The 13,737-nt window shown below is 45.9% G+C and overlaps 1 protein-coding gene across 1 annotated transcript in view; it reads right to left on the bottom strand.

Annotated features, from left to right (window-relative positions):
• Nucleotides 1–8,430, bottom strand: part of TAPT1 (transmembrane anterior posterior transformation 1) — a 60,581-nt gene extending 52,151 nt beyond the window's left edge. Inside the window, 1 exon segment of the mRNA XM_070458087.1 lies at nt 7,514–8,430. Coding sequence (XP_070314188.1) covers nt 7,514–8,342 — 829 coding nt within the window. The 5' untranslated portion in view covers nt 8,343–8,430.
• Between the last annotated feature and the right edge of the window lie 5,307 nt (nt 8,431–13,737).

Genomic DNA, 13,737 nt, shown 5'->3' with positions numbered 1-13,737 from the left:
CTGCAATCCTGTTTCCAAGGATAAAAGGGAACACATCTAACAAGCATATTTAACAAACTATATAACCTAAGGTATTTTCCTTAAACAAGTTTTAAAAAATTATAAAATATGAACCTATAAAGGTGTTTTAACTCTATTATAAATGTGAAGTACTGTATCAGGATTCTACCTCTAGAAATGCAAGAATTTCAGTTGTAAACACTAATTTTGATTCTCCAATGGAAAATTTGACAGTAAACCCAAGCATTAAAGGACAAAACATGTTTTGGGTACACAGTTCTCATAACCATGAGACAGGCTTTATCATCACGCCCATCTTATAGATGAAGAAACTGAGGCACAGAGAAGTGAAGGAGGCCCCCAACGTCACAGAAGAAGCAAACAGTACAGTCAGCATTCAAATCAAGCAGTCCAGCCCTAAAGCCTCTGCTTTCTGGCACTAGATTATTCTATCATTGTCTTAAGTGCTTTAGTAAATAGGCCACTGTGTTCTGGAAAACTGGGAACCCCCCCCTTCTCGGTGCTCCGAGCACCCTGGGTTTACCTCCCTGACGTTACACTGTTTACTAAGCAGCTCCCTCACCAGCGCTTAAGCTTTCTGAAACCAAGCGCCATGTATCCGGATCTTCCCGAAGTCCAGCCCCCAGTGAGTTGAGTGCAAGGGTAGGGTTTACCTATGATTAACACCATACCAGTGGGTTGGAGAACGGTTTTAAAAGAGACATTAAAGCAATCCTAACAAAAGCACCAAGTTTCGGGGGGTGAGACAGCTGGAAAGCTTTCTCACCTCCTCCTCCCCGTCCACCCCCACCCCACTCCTGAAGGCCCTGCATAAGGACTAGGGTCCTCTGTTCTCAGGTGGCTCAGACTGTAAAGAATCTGCCTGCAATGCAGGAGACCTGGCTTCGATCCCTGGAGTGGGAAGATCTGGAGAAAGGAACGGCCATGCACTCCAGTATACTTGCCTGGAGAATTCCACGTACAGGGGAGCCTGGCGAAGAGTCAGACATGACTGAGGGACTAACACAAATGAAACACCTGACTGAGGGGCTCACAAAGGTGCTGCACACATTACTTCATAGAATCCTCCCCACAGCTCTGAGAGCTAACGGTGCAGTTAACAGTGTTCACGTTTTGCAAATCAAGAGTCTCAGAACTTAAGAGAGCTGTCCAAAGTCACTGAAAAGCTAAGAGGCAAGTTGGGAACAGAACCCAGCACCGAAGAATTGATGCTTGCAAACTCTGGTGCTGGAGAAGACTCTAGAGAGTTCCTTGGACTGCAAGGAGATCAAACTAGTCAATCCTAAAGGAAATCCACCCTGAATATTCATTGGAAGGACTGATGCTGAAGCTCCAATACTTTGACCAACTGATTCGACAAGCGGATTCATTGGCAAAGACCCTGCTGCTGCAAAGACTGAAGGCAAAAGGAGAAGCAGACAGCAGAGGATGAGATAGTTAGATAGTATCACTGACTTGATAGACATGAATTTGAGCAAACCCCAGGAGATGGTGAAAGACAGGGAAGCATGGCGTGCTGCAGCCCCTGGAGCTGCAAACAGTTGGACACGGCTGAACGACTGAACACATACTCTCCCCTAGACCGTAATTATCATTCATCTACCTGACAATCATACTAGAGAAGATGACTGAGCCCTGACCTGGCTTCCGTCTCTCAGAAGGAGCCTCTGATTCACACTGCAGAAGGGGATTCTGTTGCCCTGTGGCTCGAGCTCCTAAGGTATGACAAGGTAGTCCTGCTGCTGTGTGGGTGCCCCACACCCCCACTAACCTTTTCCTGGTCATAGATATATTCTGCAGGATGCTACTTCTGTTCTGGAACCTTCCGTTCTGGAGCATAGCTGTGTTTCAGTGTTTTTGTTTGTCGTTGCTGTTGTTTTAAACACTGTTTTCTCCATTCTACGGACATACCTGAACTCACTTGTCCTGTGATACTGGCAGACTGCCTGGCTAATTATTCAGGAAGATGACTACTGCTCTTTGACCTGTGGCTGCCATTCTTTAAGAACTTGGCTGGCTCAATGGACCAGAGCTCCCAAGGACAGAAGGGCTGGCGGGTGACAGTCCACAGGGTCGCAAAGAGCTGGACACGACTCAGGAACTGAGCTTTCTCCACGCTGTGCTGGGGCTTCATCCCTTCTTAGCAAGACTGACTTTCATTTGTTATGTCAAACATCTGTCTTTATAGTGTAAGTGCAAATCATTTTCCAAAATAAAAGAACCCAATTGTTTGTTTTCTCAATACTGTTTGAGCTTTTCAGATGTCAACCAATTAGTTCATTTATCCAGTTCTCACCAAGAAGAAATATTATTCAGTAAAATTCTTTTAAAAATAGAAGTATTTCACTATTTACTAGAAATAAGAGCTTCTACATTTGAATAAGTAAGCCTTGCCAGTTATGAACATTTAACACTAGGAAAATAATATCAATCATAAATCCGAATCAATTCCTCCAGATGATTTTTAATTAGTATACATCTACCACAGAGTTGCTTGGTGATCCACTATCCTAAATTGAGAAAAAGTACAGTATAAAAGGCTTCCTCCTCATCCCTGAACAAAGAAATATTATGATTATTTTCTGAGAGAGCTTGTTTTAGAAATAAGAACTCAAGATAAAAAAGTATTAATTTGAAGTAATGAGTAATCATAAATATATTTACATGTTCAGTAATATGTCTAAATATAGCTTTCTTAAAATAGCATTGACCATTAAAAAAATTGGAAAGTAATATTGGCTAACTGCTAGGACAATACTATGAAACTTGCAAATCTCCATGATCTTAAATAATGTGAGCCTTAATAGGCTTTACTAAAGTTACACTAAAATATTAGTTACAAGCTTATTACACAAATACAAAGGCACACCCTTGTACAAGGCCAAGTAGGAATCAAAAATGATAGCAATTTTGCTTTCCTAAGTCAAATATAGTAAAGGTACGTCTTAAGCTGTTAAACCTCTCAAACTGCTTATAAATAGTCTCATTTAGGGAAGTAAACAACAGAAAAGATACTCATAAATTTAGAGGTGGAAAAACAGATATAAAAAGAGTATCTTTTCCCAAGGATACAAGGTTATAAAGGACTAAAAAGGGAACAGAGTATCAATAACTTGTCAGTCAATTATATACAGTCTTTTCAAAGACCTCTTTCATGTAAGGGTTCCCCAAAGTGGGCTGCAAATGAGCTTCTAGGACTGAATTTTGGAGGGCAAACCAGATGAAAGCTTAACATCTTAAAAAAGGTCAAGATATTGACCTGGTCAAAGATCATACCATTGCTTTTCAGTTTGCAGGTACTAGTTAAATAAAAGAAGTGAGAATTTTTTAAAAAAAGCAATCATCTGTCAGAAGAAAAGAAGCTAATTTTACATTATCTGTATCAGGGTTGTGTCACTCCAGGTAATTTCTTAGGCAGTTTTACAACTATTCTTAATTTCCTTTGTAGATGAGAAACTGATTTACTCTAGGGTGTAATTTTCCAAATCACAGCCTTTGATCGTCCATCAGGATAAGTCTCAGGCCACAAGGATAACTATGTAACATATTTTATAGAGGATTAGGACTGGTTAAATGAAAATGTATTTTAACATATTAAACTTTCAATTACACAACAGGACATGGTGAATCTGAACCTCAGCCCCAGACGAAAATTGTGGGAGCTGCTAAAAAGGCGTCAGTTGGTTTTTCTGGGCTTTAGTTTTCCTTCCTTTGTTCACTCTCTCATGGAGGTAAGCAAGAGGTCTAAAATGCAAAGAAAGTGAAGAGAAGCAAAAGGGGTGGTAACAAGTTTAAGCTCCAGAAGTGACGAGTCACCACTGAGAAAGGAACGAAACGGGCCCCACGGCACTGGGGCCATTTACAGTCAGAAGCCCTATGTTCACCCATGCCCTACTCCACGTTCATTTTATAAGCAAGGCCTGCTCCTGTGCATACTCCAGTACCTGCATTACACAGTCACTGCTCCATGGGCACCAGGAGACGCTGTGTTTACTCTGCACCAGGTCTTCTATTGTTAAGTCTCCAGTCATTAGAGCCAACTTAGATACTTTGGACACTAACCCACTGAGTGGTGGAGTTAAGAAACAGAGCCAAGTAGATTAGGCAAGCACAGAGTCTACAAAGCAATTCAACGACCGAAATAAGCCAAGAATGCATTGCCCAACGCTTAGTCCAAAGTTGACTTGCTGGACCTAGATTCCTAAATGGGAACAGGGTCATACAGAAACTCTACCACTGAGAACTTCTGCAGGGCAGTGAGGTGGGGAACAAGCAGGGAAACACAGCAACATGTACTCTTTTTTGGCGGGGTGGGGGGGTGGGGGGATGGGGGAGTGGTGGAGAGGTGGGTGGGAACCTCCTGGCTGGCAGGATCTTAGTTCCCTGTTCAGGGATCAAACCCACGCCTTTGGCAGTGAAGGCGTGGAGTCCTGAAACCACTGGATCACCAGGGAAGTCCCAGTAATATGTACTTATTATCTGGTCTTATAGCAAAAAGGACAATAGTAGTTGGTCATGGTTTGTTTTAATTTTTACATTTTTATTGCAGTAAATATATATATATATAAATGCTACCATTTTAACTATTCTTAAGTGTACAACTCACTCAGTGACATTAATACAGATTTTTAAGAAGAAGAAAAAAAGAAGAGATGAATCTGCAGCTCGTGATGACTAATATATCCAGAGTTCAAGACAGGGGAGCACATGAGGCAACGGTGGAATAGCTTTCAACACAGTGACCATCATGAGAGAGAGAACGAAACTGGGAGGGAGGAGTGGACTAGCCATTTCTAACCAGGGTTTAAGTACCAGCACCTGAGAAAAGTCTCAGCCTACCGCCAGGCTACACTCGACTCAGAGCGAGTTCAGTGAACAAAGTGATTACAAGAGTTTGCAAGAGAAAAACAAAGCTTACCTTTGATGTAGCTGTATATATACCAACCAACGTATATATACATTCTACAAACATATACATAAACAGACAGGTACAAAATAAAACTAGGGACCTCAAACACTATGTTCTGAATTATTTTACTTGGACTGAGAGGGTCTGGCTAATCACCTAATCTGCATATTCATTTACAGGATCTTGAATGGTTAGGACAGGCCAACAAATGCCTAACTTACAAAAGTCCTACATTCCCTGGGAAAAATGATAAAGGGGACTTTGGAACTAACTGATGGTTTAGGCCACCAAGACACTAAAATTATGATTTTCAAAAGGCAAGACAAAGGTTGCCCTGAATTGGCAGGAAAGGAGGGAAGACCAGCCTATCAGAGGCAGCGCCAGAATGCAAAAAAACGGACAAAGTAACACCTTTAGCACAAGCATCCCATCTTGGAAGACATCTGACTCAGGAAGAAATGCTTCTCACAGGACACTAGGTGGTGCCACTCCAAGGCCCTCTGGCCCAGGGCAGCCCCTAGGGAAGAATTTTCTAAATTCTGGACGGGAGATGAAGGAAAGGATGCTGAGTCGTGGAAAGCAGCAATGCTGGAGGGTCAGGGTGAATGTACTAGGCACTTAAGCAGCCCAGGGACTTTCAGAATGACTGCAAGAATCCTAATCTCCAGTGAGGAGAGTTTGCCCCAGGCAGCATCAGAGTTAGGGAGTGGGTTCTGGCAGTGGCGAGAGCCGTGTGCCTAGCAGAGACGTACAGACACCCGGGAGAAAGGACACGGGGCCCACGTGGAGGCCAAGACAGAACGCTAGCTGGTGACTCCAGCTGAGACCCTCCTGGGACCCTCACCTAAGTCCTGATCCTCAAGAACTGCCACATCTCACCTCCACTGAATGGATGGAACTGGGGAAACACTTAACTACGCCAACAACCAGAGCCGGAAGTGTGTCCCTGATAATGACTTTCCGCAACCCTGGGTTGAAAGTCCAGCTTCAAACATGTTAAGTAAACCACCCTCAGTAACCCATGATGAGGAAGAATGCATGGGCCACATGAAGTCTGTGGAAGTCCACAGTCACAGGTATCCAGATGGATGTCGGGCAGGGCCACGGAAACAGTGTTAAGGGCCCCAACATCTGTGCTCATCAAAAGGCTTCTGACAATTTCATTTTTTGTGCGTGCAAGCCACATTTATAACGGTGGATTTCCTGAAACTCAAAAAATTACAGTGAAACCTGGCCACCCTGCTCTCTATTTGCAGCAGACAGCTGAGAGATTTAATCCTTTGTCTTACTCAGATCTGACCAATTCAGAAAGTAAACACTCTCCCAAGCAAAAGTTTAAACTGACAACTTAACCAGAGTTGAGAATTTTTAAGTGGTCCCACTGAGAAAGGCAAAACAGGGCACAGTCTGTACTTAATTTTTCAAAGATAAAGATCTCTACAAAAGCTAACCTAAGTCTAGTTCTGATAATTAGCATGCCAATCACGATCTCACTTGATCTGACCAAGTTAGCACTAAAAGACTTCCAAGTCTTCCATACACAAGTACAGTCAATGATGCAGTAAGCCTTAGGACTTAAAGTTATTAGCACGAACTGCAGGAAATAACGACTAATGCAGCTCCTACTGTGTACCAGAAACAATTTGTAGTTGGAAGAAATTCGAAGGGAATTACGGCTCCACTGGTCTTCAAAACTCAGAATTACGCAAAATTAAAACGTTATGATCACTCTACATTCAATGAAACATATACCTCAATGTCTTCCCTTCTTTCGAGCCTCATACACGACTGCAGTATGAATACAAAGGCAACTTTTAAAAACTTTCTGAACACAAGAATAAAATCCTACAGCTGAAAGAAAGAAACAATATTAAAACAACAGGCTTAAAAACCGGTCATTGAAAGGAGGATTCACAAGTGCTGCCTTTTCTTTTTTTAAAGTGGCTTAAGTTTCGGTTTAGGAAAAGTTCACAGGTAACATGTGCGGGAGTGCTAAATATTTATCCCCTGGGCAGAAGGGCTGAAACTTCACTGTCATTACTACCACCGCGTTATCTGCGGCAGAACACATTATTTAGAGAGCAAGTTAACAGGTTCGGATGACTCAAGTTCGCTGGAAACAGAAGTCACCTTGGCACACAGATAATGAAATCCAGCCTGGCGCTGCTCAGTTTTGGGCTCCTCCAGCCGGGGGTGGTGGGTGAGATGCTCGCCAACGTTATCGAGGCGGGAGGAGACCCCAGACGCTCTGTTTCGTTTTTTTTGTTTTGTTTTAAAGAAAGACCTTTCAGAAGCAGCAAGAAATGGCAGTGGGGACGAACGCCCCCGGCCGCTGCCCCCGTCTGTCTGTCTCTCGGACGCACCTGGCCGGGCGGGCGTTTTATCGCCCGAGGGCCTCGGTGCTGCCGGCGGCCCCGCCCGAGGAGCCTGTCAGTGGCCGCGGCGCCTCGGGAGCCGCGCCGGCTCCGCGCGCGCCCAACCAAGCCCCGGCCGCCCCCGAGGCTCGCGCCCCGAGTCCCGCGCGGCGCCTCTAGCCGCCCTTCGCCGCCCCGGCCGCGGCCTAGCGCCGGCCGCCCTTCTCACCTGCGCGGCTGCGGCGCCGCTCCCGCCGCCGGTCGCTCTCGTAGAAGCCCAGCGTCTCCGTGTGCTGAGGCGCCGGCGGGGGCCCGTGACCGCCGCCGCCGCCGCCCAGCTGCTCCGCCTCAGCGCGGCCATCCCGCTCGGCGCCGTCCGCGCCGCCTTCTCTCGGGGCGGCCGCGTCGCCGACGCCCGCCATGTTCCGAGCACAGCAAACCGTCCCCACCGCCTCCCTCCAGGCGCCGGCCCGGCCTCCGCCTCCGGCCGGCCCCCTTCCCGCCTCGCCCCGCCCCTCAGCGGAGCCCGGGCCGCCGCCGCCGCCGCCGCCGCCATCCGCGGCCCGCCGGCCGGCGCGCACCATTGGCGTCAGCGGCGCGTGAGAGGAGGCGGCCGCCGCCGCCGTCGTCGCCGCCGCCACGGCCGCCGCCATCTTCTTCCTGCCGTCGCCGTGACGCGCGCTGCCTTCGCGCGCCGCGCCGGGCTCCATGCCGCCGGGCCGCGCGGACGGGGAGAGCGAGCGCCTTCGGGGCTCGGGTCGGGGCCCCGGCGGGAGCAAGCCGAGCGCGGCGGCGGCGGCGGCCGGAGGGTCGGCTGAGGAGCCCCGGGACTGCAGCCGCTGCTGCTGCGCCCGCTGCCCGCCGTCTGCGAGGTGGCCGGTCGCTCGCCCGGGGCCCCTTTTGCAGGCTCGGTGCCCGGAGTGCGCCGGCGCCGCCGCCCGCCCGGTCTTGGCACCGTTGGCGCGGCCGTGGCGCTGCGGGCCGGCCTCCAGATGATCCCCGACCCCCGCGAGGCCCGGCCCCGCGGGTCGGCTCCTTGGGCTCCCGCTCTTCTGCATTGTTAGGCTGGCGCGTCAGCATCCCGGGCCTCTGGGGGTTTTGTTGCTGTTGTTGACAGTTTCCAAAGCATTTGGGCCAGAAGGTGCCCCGGAGATGCTGCCCAACAGGTGGGGGTGCGGAGTGGGCAGGGCACGGGCCTGGGGACTCCGCCCGAGAAGCCGGGTGCTTTCTACATTTGTTTGCTTTTTTCCCGCGCCCGCCGACCTCCTAAGGCCGCCTGTCGGCGTCAGGGTTAGGATGCGGCTTTCGGCCGCCCTCGTTCATCAACCGGGGCGCCCCTCATTACTTGGGGTGACTGCCCTGGGCAGCTCGGGCGTGTGTGACTCCGCACCGAGCGCGGTGTCCAGACCACCGCCGCCGCCGCCGCCGCCGCCGGTAGTCAAAATGCTCCAGACTCCGGGAAGGGGCCGGCCGCTCCGTTTATGGGGGGTGGGGGGTTTGTGGCCGGTCAGTTTCTTGCCTGCCAACTAAAACCTGTGTCTCTGGGGCTTCCCTTTTGCTTAAAGAAACCTGGAATTCTTCGCTTAAGGTTAAGTTGTCTGGAAGTTCCCTAGACTTCACCTGGAGAGCTAGATAGATAAATAGAAAAGTGAAGTCACTTAAGCCGTGTCCGACTCTTTGTGACCCCACGGACTACTGTAGCCCACCAGGCTTCTCTGTCCATGGGATCCTCCAGGCAAGAATACTGGAGTGGGTTGCTATCCCCTTCTCCAGGGGATCTTCCCAACTCAGGGATGGAACCCGGGTCTTCCGCATTGCAGCCAGACGCTTTACCGTCTGAACCACCAGGGAAGCCGTGATAGATAGAAGCGGGTGTGAACAGAGCAAAAATCGACCTCGTGGTGGTTCAACAGAGACCTCGAGGGTTCTGTTGTCGCCAACGGGTACCCACCTGGTTGCGAACTCAGAGTGGGCTGTTGTGGGCCCCATGCAGAGAGGACAGCCTCCTCACAGACTAAGAGCAGGTTGAGAGGTTGTAGGGGCGAGGGTACCCAGGTGGACCAAGAAGGCCTGGTAGTTGGGAACTGACCCTCGGGCGCCGGTGAAAGGAGGAACTGATGCCTTTGAAATATGCTTATCCTTCAGAAAACGGAACCGTTGGGAGGATTACGTTTCTAAGCATCCCTGTGACCACGAAATTCTCTTGTTTTGGTTGCATCTGTCAAAACAGAGTTAAGAAATCAATCAAAAACAAGTGCTCTGGTCAAATCTTCAGAATCAGTTTGAAAATCAAAAGGTACTGAAAACTCTGCGGCCTCTGAGATTCCTTAAGGCTCGAATTCTGTTATTCTCTGATCTTTAGTAGAGTAAAACCATCCTGTTCTATTATTAACCGATTGTCCAGGAAGAAGTAAGCTTTTACTGCTTGTTTCTGTCAGGTCCCGATTCCTGTCTCACCACGTTGATTCGCTGATGGGCCCTGCTTTTAACTCCATAGGAGCTGGAAGGGAAGAAATTATAAAGTCTGTTTCCTAAGGCAGCCAGTTGTAGGAGTGGAATTCTCTCTTGTTCTGTAATGGCCTGAGGAAGACAGGGAGTTTTAAAGGCCGTCTTTGTCCTTTAAAAGAGTCAGCGAAGGGAGGCCGCCTTGTATTGAGGGCCAGGTGTGAAGGTGATTCAGCAGAGTAAACCTGAAACAGGAAAGCTGAACTCTGGTCACTTTTCACCAAGTGGATCTTTTTACTGGCGCTACATTATTTTCTCTAATGTTTTGTGAGATTGCACCACTTCAGACCAACCCATCTTGAAGTGGGACATGATAAAAAGCGTTTTTCAGGGACTTCTGTGGTGGTCCAGGGGTTAACATTCTGTGCTTCCAGCGCAAGGGGTTTGCATTCAATCCCTGATCAGGGAAATAAGATCCCACATGCTACTCTGTGTGGCCAAAAAGAAAATAAAAAGCATTTTTGAAATGAACATTAAATAACTTTTCCAGTCAACACTATTCTTTCCTTGTTTAGGTATTGATAATTAGTCAAATAAATACCTTATTGTACATGAAAAGTTTCTTTGCGTTCTTTCAACCCATTGTCAAAATTTCAGAATCCAGGAAAAGGGCATTGTCAAATATGTATTCTGTATCATCAAAAAGGCAAGTTACACATAATCTTAAATAGTTATAGAGCATAGAAAACCAACAGTTCTCTGAGGACAATAGATAGAACTTAAAATATAATGTTTTCTTTATCAGTTGCAGAGCAAAAGGTATAAGCTTAGATTTATTATGCTACGGTTAGGAAAATAATAGGAGTAGTTTAAAGAGACATGATAACCCTCACATTAAAGACACATCAAAAAGCATTTTGAGTTAAGGTATAAGTTAAAAGCAGGATTTGGTTGACAATAAGCTACAGGAATTGGACTTAAAACATTAATTCAACAGATCTGTGTTAACTGCTAGTGAAAGAAATGATTCATCGGTGGGTGACAGGTTCAATAGAGGAAAGTGATGGGCAAGAGAGAGACATTGAGAATAGTCTTTACATGTAAACAGTAGAAAGAAAACGATTCAAGGAGTGGAGAAACTTCTCAAGGGATTTATACATTCAAGTTATATTTTAATATGTATACATAATAACTGATTATGTAAATTCAATCAAGAGCTTGTAAATTGCTACACATATTCTTAATTAACTGTGTAACCTTTACCTAATGGTGATAATATCTACCATGTAGCTGCTGTATTTTGAAAAGAACAAAACAAAATGTTTTTTAAAGAAATGAAAATTGGGTGAGTAGCATATATAATTTAAAAAATACATAACTTCATTTTTTAGTAAATGTTTAATAACTGATTTTATGACTATAGAAAATACATTGAACACATTTTATATGAACCATGGGTTCAAGCTCCAGAAAGTTTTCTTATGAGGCCTAAAAACTATGGTTCTCAGTATCTTTCACTGGTAAATGGGGCAATACCTATACAATCAGTTCAGTTCAGTCACTCAGTTGTGTCCGACTCTTTGCGACCCCATGAATCGCAGCACAACAGGCCTCCCTGTCCATCACCAACTCCCGGAGTTTACTCAAACTCATGTCCATCGAGTCAGTGATGCCATCCAGCCATCTCATCCTCTGTCGTCCCCTTCTCCTCCTGCCCCCAATCCCTCCCAGCATCAGGGTCTTTTCCAATGAGTCAACTCTGCATGAGGTGGCCAAAGTACTGGAGTTTCAGCTTCAGCATCAGTCCTTCCAAGGAACACCCAGGACTGAGCTCCTTTAGGATGGACTGGTTGGAACTCCTTGCAGTCCAAGGGACTCTCAAGAGTCTTTTCCAACACCACAGTTCAAAAGCATCAATTCTTCGGTGTTCAGCTTTCTTCACAGTCCAACTCTCACATCTATACATGACCACTGGAAAAACCATAGCCTTGACCAGACGGACCTTTAATGACAAAGTAATGAATCTGCTTTTTAATATGCTGTCTAGGTTGGTCATAACTTTCCTTCCAAGGAGTAAGCGTCTTTTAATTTCATGGCTGCAATCACCATCTGCAGTGACTTTGGAGCCTGAAAAAATGAAGTCTTTCCACTGTTTCCACTCTTTCCACTGTTTCCCCATCTATTTCCCATGAAGTGATGGGACCGGATGCCATGGTCTTAGTTTTCTTAATATTGAGCTTTAAGCCAACTTTTTCACTCTCCTCTTTCACTTTCAGCAAGAAGCTATTTAGTTCCTCTTCACTTTCTGCCATAAGGGTGGTATCATCTGCATATCTGAGGTTATTGATATTTCTCCCGGCAATCTTGATTCCAGCTTGTGCTTCTTCCAGCCCAGTGTTTCTCATGATGTACTCTGCATATAAGTTAAATAAGCAGGGTGACAATATACAGCCTTGACATACTCCTTTTCCTATTTGGAACCAATCTGTTCCATGTCCAGTTCTAACTGTTGCTTCCTGACCTGCATACAGGTTTCTCAAGAGGGAGGTCAGGTGGTCTGGTATTCCCATGTCTTTCAGAATTTTCCACAGTTGTAGGAGCTAAAAAAAAGATTTTTCTTTTTATTCCTTCTTAGTGCTAACTTTGAATGCTTCCTTTTGTTTAGACTGAGTAGGTTTTACTTTTCAACTACAAAGCAACTTACCTCTTGATGATATTTCTGGTATATTGCCTCTAAAATATGTTTGAAATTAGTTCCATATACTTATCCTAAGGAACAAAAACATCACGTGCTTTGCTGACTTGAAAGGACCCTGAATCTGGAGAAGCCTGGACTCTGGCTCTCCCGTCAGAGTCTTTTGACCTAAGATGACACATGTGAGGTCTCCATGTTTCATTTTCTCCCCTGTAGAGCGTTGCACTAGATGACCCTGGTGTCCTCTTATAGAATTTTGTGATAAAATCCTTCCTGACCCTTTGTAGATTCTTGGACCCCTGGATTATAAAAAGCTAGATATTTGCCTACACTCTCAAGATTTGTGGAAAAGTATGAAATCCTTAGTTATAGAATGACTTTGTAATCAGGTCTAAAAGGTGAATGCAGGGATTTCAAATGCAGTAACTTTATTGATAGAGGCTTCCCTGGTGGCTCAGTGGGTAAAGAACCCACCTGCCAATACAGGAGATGTGGGTTCCATCCTTGGGTCGGGAAAGATCCTCCGGAGAAGGAAATGGCTATCCACTCCAGTATTCTTGCCTGGGAAATCCCGTGGATAGAGGAGTGTGGCAGTGCATGGGGTCACAAAGGGTTGGACATGACTTAGAGGTTGAGCATGCAGGCACATAACTTTGTTGATAGCGCATCAAAGGTGTGTTATCTTTGATGTCCCTTTGTCATAATCTAAGCATCAGTTCTTCATCCTTGTGTGTGAGAACTGATGGCTCCCGATGACCTTCCTAATGCCGGGACTTTTGTACTTTTATAAATTTCTCTTACTGGACCCGTGCATACCTAAGTCTAAGAATACTGCTTGAAGGTGGCATTGAACAGCAACTGAAAAGGTATTGGGTTGGCCAAAAAGTTCGTTTGGGTTTTTATTAATAACATCTTATGAAAAACCCAGACGAACTTTTTGGCCCAACTCAGTATTTGAGATGATTACTGCTGTAACATTCATTTTGGTAGTATAGATTCAACCACCAAATAGTGTACAGTTGAAAAGAATTCTGCATTTCCCAGTTGAAAATTCATTTCAGCAATACATGACTTCTATTCTCTAAACCATAAATACCATGAATCTAATTCACAAAATGTAGTGCTGAAGTTAATTCATCAGCCATTTTCTTTCTGAGAAAAAAGTATGAATTGAGGTTTTTAAAAAATCCGAGCAGCTTTGCAACTGATGTTCTAAAGAAATAAATATACTATGGGCCCTAGAGCAAGCCTTTGCAGTAAATTTATGTGAGTTTATTGAATCTCTGAGTTTCAGTAATAATATTTCCTATCTT

The sequence above is a fragment of the Odocoileus virginianus genome, chromosome 29 (assembly GCF_023699985.2).
Source record: "Odocoileus virginianus isolate 20LAN1187 ecotype Illinois chromosome 29, Ovbor_1.2, whole genome shotgun sequence".
Taxonomy (NCBI): Eukaryota; Metazoa; Chordata; class Mammalia; order Artiodactyla; family Cervidae; genus Odocoileus; species Odocoileus virginianus.
Note: the sequence above shows the minus strand (reverse complement) of the source record. Positions and strands in the feature narration are given on the sequence as shown.